Raw genomic sequence first — 18,970 nt, 5'->3', positions numbered from 1 at the left:
TATCAGTGTCATTGTTATGCCATAAAATTCCGGAAAAGTCATGAAAGAGACATGGCTATTTAAAATTCTTCAGTGGAAAGAAAAGCATAAAAATTATTAATGTTATCACCAAAATAAGTGTTGTTAATCTGAGGTAAAGTCTCGTTGATATGATTCAGGTTCTCTTTCTTTCTTAATTGAACATGTGGTCATTATTTCCATGTGTTAAATGAACACAACATGATTCACATTTAAGGTAACAGGAAGGAGGTTGTACCCCCAAAGTCTATGATAAAAAAGTGATTCCCAGTCTCCCTAGCCCATGCGTGTGGTTACTGATCCAATAAAGTAATGTTCTTGATATTTTTTAAGTTTCTTAGATGGACCAAGTGGCTTTTTCCTCTGTTGTGATTTGCTTTTCTTTCGGTGAAAGATAAGGGAAATTAGTCTATTGGGACATGTGAGAAGTTTGCTGTTACCAGAAATGCTTCCTCTATTAGGCTGAATAATGGTCCCCAAAGACAGCAGGTCCTAATTCCCACCACCTATAAATGTTTCTTTATGCGGCAAGAGAGTCGGGCAAAACATGTGACTAATGAAGCATCTTGAGTTTACCCTGCATTATCTGGGTGGGCCCTCTAAGAGGGAGTGCTACCCCAGAAGAGGAGAAGGCAGTGTGACCATGGTTGCAGGGATTGGAGTGAGGCAGCCAAGGAATGCTGGAAGCCACCAGAAGCTAGACGAGGAGAGGAACAGACTCTTCCCTAGAGCCTCTGGAGGGAGCGTGGCCCTGCTGACACCTTGAACTTAAATCTTAGGGTTAGTACCCCATGCAGCTGCTGGGGAGGGGTGTGAGCCGAGGAAGCAGGAGGGGCAGATCCTTGAGACTGGAGTGAGATTGGTGAGTCTCTGTGGTACATAAAGGAAGGCATTATTGCCGGAGTGGATGGAGCAGGTGTGGAGAAGATGGATAGAAGATGACAGAAGGGATAGGGACAGAGGGAGGGAGGGGTGTGTGTTGTGATGGAGAAGATCGCGTAAGGGCTCTCTGGGACAGAGCTCTGACCACAGCACCTAGGGGATAGTATAGGCCATGGCCCAGCTGCCAGTGGTGTCATGTGTCCTTGCCTTCAGAGGGGCTGTAGGATGGCCAGAGACACCATCAGGCTTTGGCATGAGTCCCAGCTCCAGCCTTGAGGTCCTGGGCAGCTCTCAGAGCCTCTGTGTTCTCGTGTCTACATTAGGGCTGGTAGTATCACCTTCCAGGGGCGTCTGAGGATTGGAAGAGGCCCGGGCAGTCCTCAAGTTCTGTCACTCTCTCTCAGATCTCTCCACTTCCCTCCATCCCCCGTCGGGTCCCCTGACTCTAGTTTCGCCCCCCTTAATTCTGCCCTAAACAGTGCAGCCAGGATGATCTTTTCAGAGTGCAGATCAGGTGATGTCAGTCTCCTGGTTAAACCCCTCCAGGATGCTCATTGCTCATAGGATGACATCTTCCTCTTTCATGATGATCTGCCCCCTGTGTTCCTGTCTAGCCCCTCCTTCCCCTATCCTCTCTGCTTCTGTCTGATTACCTTCCCGTTGAGGGCCCCAAGCTGTCAAGTTGCCCTTTGGCACCTGTCCTGTATCTCCTGCTTCAACTTACATGGCGCTTCTTCCAGGAAGTCTTCCATCCCTGCTAGTAGATGCCCCCTGCTCTGTATTTCTGTACTTCTCCATCACACTTCAGTAAATGCCTTATTTAGTTGTTTGTCTCCCCCACTGCACCATAATCTGCCTAAGAACAGAGCTCTATCTGCTTTACAAAGCCCTCAGCTCAGGACAGGTGCCCCGTAGTTGCTAAAAAGTGCTAATTAATATTTCTATTTCATATATATATATATATATATATATATATATATTATTGTTACACTTCAAACCACGTGGAACACTGCTCCATGTGTACTTTTATCAACACATTAAATACAGCAGTTGTTCAGTTGGCATGTGGAGCGTGCCTATTAGACAATTTAGTAGTTTCCCTAGTAAGTGTGGATAGAAGAGTGGATAACTTATACGAAGAGAAGGAAAATTGGGGGAGCGGACAGGAAATTGTCTGAGATGGACAGGAAACAAATGACAGAAGGCAGGAAATTGTCTGAGATGGACAGGAAACAAATGGCAGAAACCAATCAAAGGAGAAAATAGCCTGTCACTTCTCAGTAAATGCCTGTACCTCCACAGCACTGGGTTCAAGTCCTGTGTCAGAGAAAGAGAGTACTGTGGCCCTCTGTGTCTGTGGGTTCTGCATCAGTGGATTCGACCAACCTCGATTGAAAATATTTGGGGGGAAAAGATCCAGAAAGTTCCGAAAAGCAAAACTTTAATCTGCTGGAAACCAGTAACTATTTATTAACATTTACATTGTATTAGGTGTTATAAGTAATCTAGAAATGATTGAATGCATATAGGAGGATGTTTGTAGGTTATATGCAAATACTATGCCATTTCCTATAATGGACTTGAGCATCTTCAGATTTTGGTATCCTCCAGGGTCCTGCAGATACCAAGGGATGACTGTACTGTCAGGTAGTTGCCGTGTTCCTGGACAGTGATTTGGACATGGATATTAGCCAAACCAAACCTTAAAAAAATGTACATTGATCTATCAATTCTACTTCTAGGAATTTATCCTAAGGCAACAAAAGTCCAACAGTTTTATACACGAGTATGTTGATTGCGCTATTGCTTGCATCAGAGATAGATAGAAGAAAAAACTAATGTCTAAAATAGGATTGAGTAAATAAATTACAGTATATCCCTGTAATGAAATGCTATAAAGACATTAGAGAATTATGTAAGGATATTTAAATAATACATTAAATTAATTGTAGTAATTTTAGGTTGAGAAAAGTAGCTTCCCCAAAAGTGTGGATTGCGAATAGTGTTCACTTTGTTGTGGGACCACAGATAATAATTTGGTTTTTTCCCTTTGGGTTTTCTGTATTTTAGAATTTTTCATATGGTAGCTATACTTAGGGTTGCAGCTATAAATTAACACAATAAATGCTGCCTAAAAGAAAAAGGAAAAAAAACTAGTCCCTGATGAAAGTTGTATAAGATCAGTACTTAACTTGAGGTTCAGCTTTTTTTTTTATTGAAGTATAGGTGATTTACAATGTTGTGTTAATTTCTGGTGTACAGCAAAATGATTCAGTTATACATATATATACATATATATATTCTTTTCCATTATGATTTATTTCATATTCTTTTCCATTATGATTTATCACAGGTTATTGAATTTAGTTCCCTGTGCTATACAATAGGACCTTGTTGTTTATTCATTCTATATATAATAGAATGCATCTACTAATCCCAAACTACCAATCCTTCCCTCCCTCAGCCCCCTTCCCCTTGGCAACCACAAGTATGATAATCTCTGCGTCCATCCATGTTGCTGCAAATGGCATTACTTTGTTCTTTTTATGGCTGAGTAATAGTCCCTGGTATATATGTACCACATCATCTTTATCCATTCATCTGTTGATGGACGTTTGAGGCTCAGTCTTAACCTGGATGGCTGAACTTAACGTGAATAACGTGAATTTTTCTCATTTCTTATTACAAAATGGAATACATTTCCGTTAGAAAATATAGCAAAGAAAATATAAAGTATCTCTAATCTTACCACCCTAAAACATCCACTGTTAACACACATATGTGTTAAGGGTTGTGTGTAAGTGAGATATATACAAAAATAAATATATAAAATCTCTATCCAAACTGTATACATACAATTGAAAATAGGAGTTGGCAAACTTTTCTGTAAAGGGCTGGTAGTAAATATTTTAAACTTTGCATGATACATACTGTTTCTGCTGAGTATTTTTCCTTTTATTTCTGTTTTTCCTTCTCTCTCTTCCTCCCTCCCTCCTTCCTTTTCACTTTTTCAAGGCTTCAAAAATACAAAAACTCTTTTTAGCTTCCAGGCCATAAAAAAAGCAGACCAGGGGCCGGGCTGTTGTTTGCCACCCCTGATTTAAATTATATAATACATTGATTTTAATATGCTCAAGAGAAGAAGAAGAGCATGTGACGCTTTTGCAAAGTATTATTTAGCAACAGTGAAATGTTACTAATGTGTGATCAGAAACACAAGACCTACTGTGGGTGCTTCTGTTAGAGATAGATAGAAGGAATCTGTGAGTAGAGTTGCAGAGAATGGGTCATTGAAACCATATTAAAACTATATTAGTTTCCTTCCTTTCTTTGTCCTCGAATAAAACTTTATTGAAGAATAGTGTCAGAGAATATAAGTAATGGTTGCTATATGTCATTGAAGTTAATTTCCATCACTTAAGTCACAGGGTAGGTTGTGTGCATTCCATCTTGAGTGCTACACGGCTAATTTAGCAAAAGTACCATACAGTGAATGACACGTGATGAAGAGTTTTCTATCAGATGAATAAAATAACCTGTGAATTTCTTTTCTAGATATGCTCGGTGAAGGAACGGCATGCCAGTGAAATGAGGGACTTGCCGAGCCGATACGTTGAAATAGGTATGCCTTCTGTGGTGTAAACCTTCAGAAGAGAATCCGTGTAATGAAGGGGAGTCCTAAGGCTGTGTTCTTCAGGGCTCATCATTGGTACCTTGATGAAATAGATCAAGAAACTTCTAAGATTTGAAGTTTGGCTGTAGAGACCCTTTATTCTAACTCTATTTCTAATTTTTACACAATAATATTGTAGTTGGCTTTGAAGTTGAATAACCATGAGCTTGGGTTCCGGTTCTGTTATTTACCACCTGGACTTTGGACAAGTTTCTGCGTGCCTCAGTCATTTTCATCTATAAAATACAGAAAAGAATACCTGTCTCACAGGTTGTTGGTCAAAATTCCAAGCATGCGTGCACAGCTCATAATACAGTACTCACACTTGGTATTGTCAACGTGTGCCTTCTAAATATTTATTTCCCTCATCACTGGTCTGGTCCAAACCGCCATAGTCTTATCTGGATCGTGAGCCAGCAGCCTCCTAACTGGTTCATCTCTTTCCACTGTGAATTACTGTACTCTAGTCCCCCGCACTGCAGTCAAAATACAAATGAGTTGGTGTCACCACCCTTCAGTCCCTTCCCATTGCTCTTAGGATAAAGCTGAGACTCCTTAACTTGACCGTGGGGATCTGCGTTGGCCCTCACCTGCCTTTCTAGCTTCAGCTCATAACAAGCGTCTCCTTGGTCTCTGTGCTCCAGTCACACTGGCCTTCTTCCATCTGCCCGTGCTGCTGCTTCCCATCTCTCTAGAATGCTCTTCTTGCCTCTTTTTACTTCATGGACCCCTTATCATCTTTAATCATACCTCAGCTCAAGTGTTGCTTTTGTGGGAAGGCCCACTGGTCCTCCCTAAGCAGGTCAAATCCCCCCATGATAGGCATGTAGCATTTCCCTTTCTAGCCCTTGTTTGAGTTGCAGTGATCGTGTGATTATTCAGTGCATTTCTGTCTCTTCCACCAGACTATAAGCTCCTTGTTTTTGCTCAGTGCTTGTATCTATCTCAGGGACCTGGCACCATACCTGGCACATAGCAGGTGCTAAATAATTTTGGTTTGAATGCATCAGTGACTCTGGAAACAACTGTTCAGGAAAAGTATGCCAAGGAGGCTATGCCACTACTTTTATACCTTAGTTTTAGGACCTAGTGCCAAACTTACTCAAACAGAAAGGGTGAGAATTGACTGACTTTTGTCAGTTAAACAAAGTAAAAGCTCTTCTTGTATTATTTAGAGCTGAGTAATAATAGGAGACAGTTTTGTGGCGGAGAAGGTGTGCCATGTTATATGTCAGCTGAAAAGTTTATTTACCCATTTGCATGGTGGATGGGGAATATACATTTGATGGGTTGTTATAACAGGATGAAGCTGAGATAAATCATTTGCACATGACTGTACTTTTTTTTTTAATTAATCTTTATTTATGGCTGCATTGGGTCTCCGTTTCTGCACGTGGGCTTTCTCTAGTTATGGCGAGCGGGGGCTACTCTTCATTGTGGTGCGCGGGCTTCTCATTGCGGTGGCTTCTCTTGTTGCGGAGCACGGGCTCTAGGTGCGTCGGCTTAAGTAGTTGTGGTACGTGGACTCAGTAGTTGTGGCATACGGGCTTAGTTGCTCTGCAGCACGTGGGATCTTCCTGGATCAGGGCTGGAACCCGTGTCCCCTGCATTGGCAGGCGGATTCTTAACCACTGCGCCACCAGGGAAGTCCCATGACTGTACTTTCATAAACAGAGAAAGATGTACCCACCAGGCAAATATGGTTGTAGCATTTAAATCTGGGATATTTTATACTTGAAGTCGGAAGTTGGTGGTAGGGTTTTAATAGTTTTGCTGTTCTTTTGTTTGTTTTGCCTTAGAAGGATAAATACATAAATTCATAGTTCGGATTTCTCAGGGTCTGGACAAAATAGGTAAATACAGAATATAATGATACTGAGGAACTAGATAAGACTGAGAACTAGAAGATAAAGATAATTATTTCACTATATCTGTTTTCTGCCCCTCCCCTGCCTACCAGAATAAAACCTGAACATCTCAATGCATAGTGTCCTGAGAGATAAGTATTAGAATATTTTAAATACAGATGAGTTTTAAAAAAAAAATAAAAAGGCAAGAACTCTGGGAACTTTAGGATGTAGAAATTGCCAGGAAGGCATAAAAATGCAGCAATGTCATCTTCTCTCCTTAGTTGGTGTTTATTGCTTGCCTACTAGGTACGGGCCATTGTGCTATGTGTATTACCTGCTTTAGTTCACTGTCACAGCAGCCCTTTGAAGGGCAAGTAGTAGGCTTCTTGTTCTATAGATGAAGAAAACTGAGGCTCAGGGTGGTAAACAACCTGTCCAAGGTCTTACTGCTGTGGCATTAAAATGGATAGAATCTAACCCTGCAGAGCCAGGCAGGGAGGCCAGGCAGTTTGCCAAATTCCTGTCTGATATTGATAAGGTTGTTTTACCTCCCTAAGCCAGACTTTCCTCACCTATAAAATGGAGGTGAGGGACTTCCCTGGCCATCCAGTGGTTCAGACTCCGTGCTTCCATCGCAGGGGGTGTGGGTTCGATCCCGGGTCGGGGAACTAAGTTCCCACACGCCATGCAGTGTGGCCAAAAAATTTTTTTAAAATAAAAAATTTAAAAAGTAAAATGGAGATAAGACCTACTGTCTCAGATAGTTGGCAGAATTAGACATGATTCTAAGGTCTGTAACACTGTCCTTGGCACACAGTAGGTGTTCACTGAATCACAGTGGTTATTATCACCGTGCAGACTTCCATCTCAGCTCCATGACTACTAACAGCCGGCCCAGCGGTGGCCCTAGAGCCCTGGGATCACATTATTAAAGTGTGTTTTGTCTGTACTACAATTTCCATGAAATAGACCGTGTGTGAGTACTAACAGTATCACATTAGGGACATTTTACTAGTATGGTTAATGGTTAAGTACCATTTTTTCCCCTCTTGAGAGCAAACCTTTAAGAATATAAACCATTGCCACAGCAGGAGGCAAAGTGGTTTAGATAAGAGTCCTTGACTAGAATAAAGGAAAAGAGAAATGTTAGGAGGTCTGGATTACAATTTGCTTTATGACAGTGTAAGCCACTGTTCTTTAGTAAATGAGGTGAAAATGACATTGAGATGAAAGAAATATCTGTGGCTGTACATTACATTTCTTAGAAGCCAGGTATTTATAACTCTTCCTTATAAATCCCAAACTCAAAAACAATGCAGAAGTTATTCCTCTCAATAAGATATTCTTGTAAATGAAAGCTAATAATGATAATAAAGATGAAGCTTACTGGCCAGTCTCTAATCCATGAAGACATAAGGTTACACAAGGTTTGGGGGATGTCATTTCTTCTTCCAAATTACAGTTTTAAAAGTAGGTTGTGGTCCATGCCTGCTGTACTTATTTAACTTTACTTGGGTCTCTTACTGTCACAGGACTCCCTAACTCTCTGGCACTTTTTACCAAAGTCGTCCATGTTCTTAATGGAATGGTAGTTGGGAGCTGATACTATGTTGTTGGGAAATGAAGCCAATACTGGTGTGTCATTTTGGGGGCATCTACCGCCAAGGGCAGATAACTTACGTGCAAGGAATTAATGATTGACTCCCTAGTCTTGATTTCATATGGAAGTCTATTTCAAAAAAATAATAATCAAGAGAAAAGCTACATGGGAATCTACATAAAATGACAGAGAGAAGCCAGGAAGACAGAGAAGGAGAAGAAAATAAGGGACATCTTTTTCACTTTAATTAAGCGGAGTCCGTAGTGTTAGTTTATTATATGCTGTGGCTCTATTTAGTACATGGTTCTATTTTCAGCCTCTTGATTGACTTGGAAATTGAAGGCCTTTTTGCATGGTGGAAGAGAGCTGTGAAATGAATGCCTTTCTTAGATCTAAGTATCTCTATCCACCTGTTAGCATTCTGACCCAGACACACAGGTTCCAGCAGTGGGACAGGTCTCCCGTGCATGTGAACGACGAGGCTCACCTCCGTGTCTTAAGTCTCAGTAGAAATCAGGGCAGTTCAAGGTGTCCATAAGGATCTAGCTCTGTATGGTTTTCTGTTCTGTTAGACTTCAGTTTGATTCTCTCTAATCTATTAATTCTTCTGTTCTGCATTGAATTTTTTCCCCCAACATTTTTTAATGAAAATTATTAAACATACAAAAAAACTAAAGAATTTTACTGGATCTATTTACTCGCTTCCTTGATTCCACAGTTAAGATTTTATTATACTTGTTTTATTACGCGTCTGTTCCTCTATCCATTTGCCACTCAGTGCTGGAGACTCAAATACTTGTTGGAAGTGGAGTTAATAAATTTTCTCTACCATAAGTAGCGGTAAGAAATCGGAAGCACCTGAAGTAAGAAGTATATCTTGTTCATTTTATAACAGCTACCACCAGCCACATGCTTAAATACATTACACACAGAATTTTGTTTAATCTTCACAATGGTCCCAGTGGGTAGGGCTGCTATCCCATTTTATGGGTGAAGAGGCTGAGGTTTAGAGGGACCAAGTAACCTGCTCCAGATGCGGACATTCGGAAGCAAAGAAGGCAGCGTTTGAGCACAGATAAGCCTAGTTTCGAAGCTGTTTCTCCTCACTGCTGTGCCATGCGTTCGTCCATGCGTGCCCTCCGCCTAGCCCCAAGCCCTCATGTACAGCCAAAGTAACTGATGAGAAGAAAAGCAGCTTGCCGCAGGCACTCAGATACCAACCATGGGGCAGAAATTCTCCAAAGACCCTTTAAATATGCAGTGAGGATGTCTGCTCCCTGTTCTACAAACAGCCAGATGAAATGGACATGCAGTAGATTTGTTTTTGTATTTTGGTTCAAGTGAAGTATCTCATTTAGAAAAATAGAAATTTTGTTTCCCCTTGTTGTATTCTGGGACTGACAGCTCTTCATCGTTTCTCCTCTAAATGCTTAGGGAATCTCTAGAACCTAGTTGCCTTGGATGGCTATCAAAACTGTCTCTAAGGAAAGAAAGTCAAATCCAGACGGTGATGTGATCTTTCAGCCCTCTTGTGTGCCCTTTCTTATTGTCTGGCTTAAGTTTAGTTGATGTATCAAGGCAGTTTTGGATTTTTTGGGGGGGGAGGGTGGGTGGTTAGGTCTCTGAATGTGTGTATGTATGTGTGTGTTTATTTTTAAATTTTATTTTATTGTAAGGACAGTTCACATGAGATCTACCCTCTTAACAAAATTTTACGTGTATGTACAGTACACTTCGTGCCCATTGATGAGCAACTTTCTTTTTCCCCCTCCCCCACAGCCTTTACTCTTTGATTCTATGAATTTGACTATTTTAGGTACAATGTTTGTCTTTCTGTGTCTGGCTCATTTCACTGAGCATAACGGCCTCAATGTTCATCCAGATCGTTGCATATTGCAGAATTTTTTTGTGAGGTCACGTAGTATTCCATTTTACATATATAATACATACCACATTTTCTTTATCCATTACTGTGTCGGTGGCCATTTAGGTAATTTCTGTATCTTGGCTGTTGTGAATAGTGCTGCAATGAACATGGGAGTGCTAGTGTCTCTTCAAGATCCTGATTTCAGTTCTTTTGGATAAATACCCAGAAGGGAGTTGCTGGATCATATGGTGGTTCTATCTGAATTTTTTTTTTTTTTTGAGGAAACTCCATACTCTTTTGCACGGTGGCTGCACATTTGCATTTCAACCAGCAGTGCATAGGGTTCCAACTTCTCCACATCTTCACCAACACTTGTCAGCTTGTCTTTTTTTTTTTCTTTAATAGCCTATTTACAGCTTAAAGTATAACTATTTCGTTTTGAACCTTTTGACCCAGAGGTCTTTGACCATCCCCTTGTCTGTGGTCTAAGCAGTGTGTGGTCAGCTTCTCACAGAGTCACTCTTTATCAGTGCTGCTTCGTGAGTGCTGAAGTTGAGTATCTGAGATAATCACATCCGCTTAGCTTTGTCACAGTGTAAGCTGAATATCGATTAGAAGATATAGAATTAAATTGCAGGCTAAACTCATTTTATATAGCTCTGATTTACGTGTAATATTGGCTCCTGATTTGAATGTTTGTGTTATTTTGTCCATTGGCTGTTCTCTTCTGTTTCACTGCCATATATTAGGTCTTCTCCTTAACTTGCTGACATAAAGCATTGTAAAGTCACTTTTACTTCAATGCATCTGCTTCATAGCAGTCCCAAGGATGTTAAAATGTGAGTTCCAAATGTATTTTCTTAGCTCAGTGGTCATGCTGACAGAGTGTCCAAATTTCTCAAAGTTTATAGACATTATATCTAGTTGATTAAGAAATACTAATATCTGGTTATTAAAGGGTCAGATTCTCTTGGGAATATGGCACTATCATAAACGGACCTCAGTGCTTTTTCATATGTGAATATAAACCAAGGGAAGATAATTGTTCTTATTTATAAATTGCTTGACAAACTTTGTTTGCTTCTTTAAGAATCATAGAAACTAAAATCTATACGGTATTATTTATTTAGCTCCAGTGAAGATACCAAATCCTTCTGGGTCACATTTAGCTAACGGGCATTTTGCAACCAGCAAAGGGAAAACAAGGGCCCCAAATAAAAAAGCAACACAAGTTCTATGTACTGCAGTGCATGGGAAATTCAAGGGCAGGGCAGGGCACCCTGGCTGCATGCAGAACTGGCAGAAAGTAGTCAAGCCCTTCACTTCTGTTCCTGCCAAGGTAGCACCATTTTGCCCTTAGCACCTCTGTGTTCTGATTTATGTTTTCTAGTGTGACATATCTAGGAAGAGTAAGCTTTCAAATTCTCCTTTTGCTGGGCTTCTACTTAAGGGACCTTAGTCAAGTTATTTAACATCACTGAGCTTCAAGGCCCTTTTAAATTGTATATAAGGTATTATAGTGGAAAAAGATGATGTATGTAAAATATTTAACATCCTGCTTGTCAGTATAGTAATGTTCATTAAATAGAAGCTATTATTAATATTACTATTCTATTTCATGAGAGAGAAAAACAGTGGTTTCTTTTAACAATCAGGAGACGAAAACATTGTGTTGCATAAAGTCAATTGAAAGAGAATGGGGGAAAGATATAAATAAGGATTTACTGAATTATTCTGAAGAGGTTAATACATTTCATGATACTTTCATAGGTACAAGTAATAATGAAGAGTATGGAGTTAAATATCTCTTACAGGTCTGAATACAATGATATTAAGTGAGATAACCTAGTTATGAATTATTTGGAGATGGTCTTTTTATACAGAACCAAATAAAATCTTGACTTTTATTCCTTACAATTTAATATACATTAGTGTTTTTTAAATCTATTTTAATGATGTTTTATTCATGAAAAATTTTTAAATTATTTATTTATTTATTTTTTGCGTTACGCAGGCCTCTCACTGTTGTGGCCTCTCCCATTGCGGAGCACAGGCTCCGGACGCACAGGCTCAGTGGCCATAGCTCACGGGCCCAGCCGCTCCGTGGCATGTGGGATCTTCCCGGACCGGGGCACGAACCCGTGTCCCCTGCATCGGCAGGCGGACTCTCAACCACCGTGCCACCAGGGAAGCCCACCCATGAAAATTTTTTGAATGAACATTTTGTGAAATGTTCCTCTCTCATGTATAACCAGCCTTCCCGCCCTTAACAGGCACATCTAGTCATGGTTATTGCCACTGTTTCCACCCCCATCTCCATCCCTCTGGGAATAAATTTTCCTGCTTTGTATTCTTTGTTGCTTTACACCTGTTTCCATTCTTGCATAGCACATGGTATTTTAATTATTTCTTTAGCTTCTAGACTCACACTCTCTTTTAAGGCAAACTCTTCGTCTTCCTGATGCGTCTAGAAGAGTGTCTTCTGCCTAACTGGTGCTCAGTAATTCTTTATTAAGTTATTGATAACTCTCAGAGATGTAAGACCCAAGGTACAAGAAAGCTCTGTCTTATTCACTTTTATTTCAATCACATGCCAATCATTCAGAAACTTAGAGCATGTATGCTGTTGATGGCCCAACAATATTTATGCATTTGTGACTGTAATCCCAGCCCTGGGTTATATCAAGTTGGTGTCTAACCCTGATATGTTAACATTTTGTGCTTGGAGGATTCTGAGAAGATGGTGGTAGTGGCCACATAACTGTTCCATCCTTCTGAGTCCTCAGGAACAACTAGATCACGCAACCAAAAACCCATAGACAACACTTACAGCAAGGTAGCCCTAGGAACCCCAAGATACGAGCAAATGGCAAAATCCACCAATAGCCGTGGGACCCGCTATGGTTCCAGTGTCTGTATGAGAGAAAGCAGAGGGAGCAAGGGGGCTTCTAATGCATTTGAGATCAGGAGATCTCCCAGACAATCAGCAGGTGTTTTCTGGAAGACACCCAGGCTGCTCTGAGAGGGGTGGGTGCAGGGCTGCAGTTAGGGTGAGGGGCTCGGGCAGCCCAGCAGCCCCTGGGAACTCTTACAGTTGAGTGGCCAGTGTTTCCTGCCAGGGCCGGGCTCACGCAGGAGAATAAATCCTGAGCAGTATGGGCATGATAGAAACAAAGAGAAGGTCCAGATAAAAGTGGGGAGGGGACAGAGCCAGGAAATCTCAGAAAGCAAGGGACCAGATTTTTAAAACTATGTGAAAACTATGAATGAGGGAACTCTTGGAGGTTAGAAGTTATCTCAGTTCCTCCCTCCTCCCAAGGGATCAGTGGCTGATTTCACCTAGAAACAAGTGCAGAAAAGTACCGAGGTCAAATCCCATACTAAGATCTAAGAAAAAGTGAATAAGGAGCAGAATAACATCCTTGGCAATGAAAGCACACCAGACAGAAACACCCACAAAATAGATCATGACTGTAATTTACTGTTTCAGAACAAGCTCCAAGGCAGTTTAAAGAAGGGATGGGGGCTTCCCTGGTGGTGCAGTGGTTAAGAATCCGCCTGCCAATGCAGGGGACACAGGTTCAATCCCTGGTCTGGGAAGATCCCACATGCCACGGAGCAACTAAGCCTGTGCACCGCAACTACTGAGCCTGCACGCTAGAGCCCGCGAGCCACAACTACTGAGCCCACGCGCCACAACTACTGAAGCCCATGCGCCTAGATCCTGTGCTTCACAACAAGAGAAGCCACCACAATGAGAAGCCTGCACACCGCAATGAAGAGTAGCCCCTGCTCACCGCAACTAGAGAAAGCTCACGTGCAGCAATGAAGACCCAATGCAGCCAAAAATAAATTTAAAAAAAAGAGAAATGATGGAAGGCATGAAAGAACAACAAAAATCAGAACTAAAAAAATTTCAAATGAGGTGACAGAACTCAGGAAATATTTATAAATAAAAGATTATTTCAGAAATGAAGGTTAAACTGGAAGGAACACAGGAGCAAATAGACACAAAGACAACACTGAAAGAAGAGAAATAGAAGATGAAAAAATTTTCATCACAAATAAGGGGAAAAAAAGGTTTATGATTAAATGATAAATACTGAGACAGGCAAAGATTAATTCAGCCTACAAATAAGAGTCATGGAAAACAAAACAAGGGAATGGAATAAATACCAAAAACAGTAATTCAAGAAAAATTTCCCGAAACTACAGATGAACAAAACTAGAAACTAGAAATTAAAATAGTACAGTTGTGTATCTGAAAATTATGACCCACGATGAACATCTTCAAGATACTTGAGTAAAATTACTGGACTTTAAAGACAAAAAACACTGGGGAGCATCTGGACCTGCACTGTCCAATATGGTAACCACTTGCCACTTATAGCTGTTAAGTGCTTGAAATATGGCAGGTGTAGGCTGAGATGTGCTGCATCTAGGATTCCAAAGACTTAGTATGAAAATAAAAAGTAAATTATCTCATTAATAATCCTTTATGTTGTTAACTGTTGCAATGACCATATTTTAGATGTGTTGCATTAAATAAAATACTTTTAAATTTCACCTCTTTTTACTCTTTAATATGGCTACTAGAAAATTTTAAAGTTATGTTTTTGGCTTGTGTTAATATTCTGTTGGACAGCACTGATCAAGAACTCAAGCCTCTCTTCTAGATCAGAGCTTTGTACACAATTGTCCTCTTTCTGGATCCAAGGAACTTCCTTGAATAAAATTTTTATGTGAATAGTCCCTCTGAAACTTTCTTCCTCTTTTTCTCTTATTCTGCATAGAATCTCTTTCTTTTTTCCTTGAATTATTTCTTCTAGTACGTCTAGGACTGCTTCATTCTCCTAAATAAACCAGAGCACTGCAGGCCTTTCATCCCCATCAGGATGAAGGCTGTGTTGCAGCTGTAATGTGCATCTTTGCTTACCTCCATCACAATCCCAGGGACCCCAGAGCACTTCCTGCAGGGCCCCAGAGCCATTGACTCACTTTCAGAACTCTTTGATCTGAAGAATAGCTACTGCCTGTTGTGGCTCCTTCTAGAAATTCTGCATTTTTCTCTCCTCCCCACCCCCTGCCGCCCCCCAGCTTTTGCTTTCTATTTTGTTTTAGTGCTTTCCAACACAATTTGTCTTTTTCTTTATGACTTATCTTTTCCAGATAATGGAAAGATGAGCTTCCATGGTATGAGACCTGTAAAACACCTGTATTCAAACTGGTTTTCCTTTGGAAACATTTTTTCATTAGTTATTAAAAATCATTGTCATGTGGAAAAAAATAGAATTTTAGAGAAAATAAACTGAAGCTTTGATTGTTCCACTAAAATTTTGAAGTAGAAAGGCAGTAATTACTTGAAGATATTTTATAAAGCCAGTCCATAAAATTTTACATAATTTACATATGTTCCAGAAGAATAAATACTACCGTTCAGCATTTCTTTCTTTAAATCTGTTCATTATTATCTGTTCATTAAGAATAGTCCTTATACTTTCCTGTTCATTCTTTTATTTTATTCATTTTTAACATCTTTATTGGAGTATAATTGCTTTACAATGGTGTGTTACTTTCTGCTCTATGACAAAGTGAATCAGCTATACACATAGACACGTTCCCATATCTCTTCCCTCTTGCGTCTCCCACCCTCCCTATCCCAACCCTCTAGGTGGTCACAAAGCACCCAGCTGATCTCCCTGTGCTCTGCGACTGCTTCCCACTAGCTATCTATTTTACATTTGGTAGTGTATATATGTCCAGGCCACTCCCTCACTTTGTCACAGCTTACCCTTCCCCCTCCCCATATCCTCAAGTCCATTCTCTAGTTGGTCTGTGTCTTTATTCCCGTCTTACCCCTAGGATCTTCATGACATTTTTTTTTCTTACATTCCATATACATGTGTTAGCATATGCTATTCGTTTTTCTCTTTCTGACTGACTTCACTCTGTATGACAGACTCTAGGTCCATCCACCTCACTACAAATAACTCAATTTCGTTTCTTTTCATGGCTGAGTAATATTCCATTGTATATATGTGCCACATCTTCTTTATCCATTCATCTGATGATGGACACTTAGGTTGCTTCCATCTCCTGGCTATTGTAAATAGAGCTGCAATGAACATTTTGGTGCATGACTCTTTTTGAATTATGGTTTTCTCAGGGTATATGCCCATTAGTGGGATTGCTGGGTCGTAAGGTAGTTCTATTTGTAGTTTTTTAAGGAACCTCTATACTGTTCTCCATAGTGGCTGTACATTTCCACCAGCAGTGCAAGAGTGTTCCCTTTTCTCCACACCCTCTCCAGCATTTATTGTTTCTAGATTTTTTGATGATGGCCATTCTGACCGGTGTGAGATGATATCTCATTGTAATTTTGATTTGCATTTCTCCAGTGATTAATGATATTGAGCATTCTTTCATGTGTTTGTTGGCAATCTGTATATCTTCTTTGGAGAAATGTCTATTTAGGTCTTCTGCCCATTTTTGGATTGGGTTGTTTGTTTTTTTGTTATTGAGCTGCATGAGCTGCTTGTAAATTTTGGAGATTAATCCTTTGTCAGCTGCTTCATTTGCAAATACTTTCTCCCATTCTGAGGGTTGTCTTTTGGTCTTGTTTATGGTTTCCTTTGCTGTGCAAAAGCTTTGAAGTTTCATTAGGTCCTGTTTGTTTATTTTTGTTTTTATTTCCATTTCTCTAGGAGGTGGGTCAAAAAGGATCTTGCTGTCAGTTATGTCATAGAGTGTTCTGCCTATGTTTTCCTCTAAGAGTTTGATAGTTTCTGGCCTTACATTTAGGTCTTTCATCCATATTCAGCTTATTTTTGTGTATGGTGTTAGGGAGTGTTCTAATCTCATACTTTTACATGTATCTGTCCAGTTTTCCCAGCACCACTTATTGAAGAGGCTGTCTTTTCTCCACTGTATATTCTTGCCTCCTTTATCAAAGATAAGGTGACCATATGTGCGTGGGTTTATCTCTGGGCTTTCTATCCTGTTCCATTGATCTATCTTTCTGTTTTTGTGCCAGTACTATACTGTCTTCATTACTGTAGCTTTGTAGTATAGTCTTAAGTCAGGGAGCCTGATTCCTCCAGCTCCATTTTTCGTTCTCAAGATTGCTTTGGCTATTCGGGGTCTTTTGTGTTTCCATACAAATTGTGAAATTTTTTGTTCTAGTTCTGTGAAAAATGCCAGTGGTAGTTTGATGGGATTGCATTGAATCTGTAGATTGCTTTGGGTAGTAGAGTCATTTTCACAATGGTGATTCTTCTAATCCAAGAACATGGTATATCTCTCCATCTATTTGTATCATCTTTAATTTCTTTCATCAGTGTCTTGAAATTTTCTGCATACAGGTCTTTTGTCTCCTTAGGTCAGTTTATTTCTAGATATTTTATTCTTTTTGTTGCAGTGGTAAATGGGAGTGTTTTCTTAATTTCACTTTCAGATGTTTCATCATTAGTGTATAGGAATGCCAGAGATTTCTGTGCATTAATTTTGTATCCTTCAACTTTACCAAATTCATTGATTAGCTCTAGTAGTTTTCTGGTAGCATCTTTGGGATTCTCTATGTATAGTATCATGTCATCTGCAAACAGTGACAGCTTTACTTCTTCTTCCTTTTTGGATTCCTTAAATTTCTTTTTCTTCTCTGATTGCTGTGGCTAAAACTTCCAAAACTATGTTGAATAATAGTGGTGAGAGTGGGCAACCTTGTCTTGTTCCTGATCTTAGTGGAAATGCTTTCAGTTTTTCACCCTTGAGGACGATGTTGGCTGTGGGTTTGTCATATCAATGACAGGAGAGGATCTATAAAAAATACAAACACATGGAGGCTAAACAATACACTACTTAATAACGAAGTGATCACTGAAGAAATCAAAGAGGAAATCATAAAATACCTAGAAACAAATGACAATGTAGACACAATGACCCAAAATCTATGGGATGCAGCAAAAGCAGTTCTAAGAGGGAAGTTTATAGCAATACAGTCCTACCTTAAGAATCAGGAAACATCTTGAATAAACAACCTAACCTTGCACCTAAAGCAATTAGAGAAAGAAGAACAAAAGAACCCCAAAGTTAGCAGAAGGAAAGAAATCATAAAGATCAGATCAGAAATACATGAAAAAGAAATGAAGGAAACGATAGCAAAGATCAACAAAACTAAAAGTTGGTTCTTTGAGAAGATAAAATTCATAAACCATTAGCCAGACTCATCAGGGATAAGACTCAAATCAATAGAATTAGAAATGAAAAAGGAGAAGTAACAACTGACACTGCAGAAATACAAAAGATCATGAGAGATTACCACAGGCAACTCTATGCCAATAAAATGGACAACCTGGAAGAAATGGACAATTTCTTAGAAATGCACAACCTGCCAAGACTGAACCAGGAAGAAATAGAAAATATGAACAGACCAGTCACAAGCACTGAAATTGAAACTGTGATTAAAAATCTTCCAACAAACAAAAGCCCAGGACCAGATGGCTTCACAGGCAAATTCTATCCAACATTTAGAGAAGAGCTAACACCTATCCTTCTCAAACTCTTCCAAAATATAACAGAGGGAGGAACACTCCCAAACTCATTCTACGAGGCCACCATCATCCTGATACCAAAGCCAGACAAAGATGTCACAAAGAAAGAAAATTACAGGCCAATATCACTGATGAACATAGATGCAAAAATCCTCAACAAAATACTAGCAAACAGAATCCAACAGCACATTAAAAGGATCATACACCATGATCAATTGGGGTTTATTCCAGGAATGCAAGGATTCTTCAATATATGCAAATCAATCAACGTGATACACCATATTAACAAATTAAAGGAGAAAAACTATATGCTCATCTCAATAGATGCAGAGAAAGCTTTCGACAAAATTCAACACCAATTTATGTTAAAAACCCTGCAGAAAGTAGGCATAGAGGGAACTTTCCTCAACATTCCTGTTCATTCTGACACCACTGTCTCCAACCAGCCCTTCATGGATTCTGCCTTAATATAAAGAATACACTAAATCATGATAGATCTTAAAACAATCCTGTTTTGTTGCATTAGTAAGT

General features: G+C 39.8%; 1 protein-coding gene across 4 annotated transcripts in view; it reads left to right on the top strand.

The window, feature by feature from the left end:
- The window catches only part of VPS41 (VPS41 subunit of HOPS complex), a 187,111-nt gene that overhangs the window by 116,896 nt on the left and 51,245 nt on the right, over window positions 1-18,970 (top strand). For all 4 annotated transcript variants that reach the window (XR_009542057.1, XR_009542058.1, XM_060157337.1 and 1 more), the window contains one exon: window positions 4,456-4,522. Coding sequence is in view for 2 of the 4 variants with exons in the window: in XM_060157337.1 (XP_060013320.1) it covers window positions 4,456-4,522 (67 nt within the window). In the remaining 2 variants the exon portion in view is untranslated. The remainder of the gene's footprint in view (window positions 1-4,455; window positions 4,523-18,970) is intronic.

The sequence above is a fragment of the Lagenorhynchus albirostris genome, chromosome 8 (genome assembly GCF_949774975.1).
Source record: "Lagenorhynchus albirostris chromosome 8, mLagAlb1.1, whole genome shotgun sequence".
Classification (NCBI taxonomy): Eukaryota; Metazoa; Chordata; class Mammalia; order Artiodactyla; family Delphinidae; genus Lagenorhynchus; species Lagenorhynchus albirostris.
The sequence above is the reverse complement of the archived record's forward strand: the minus strand, read 5'-3'. Positions and strand labels throughout refer to the sequence as shown.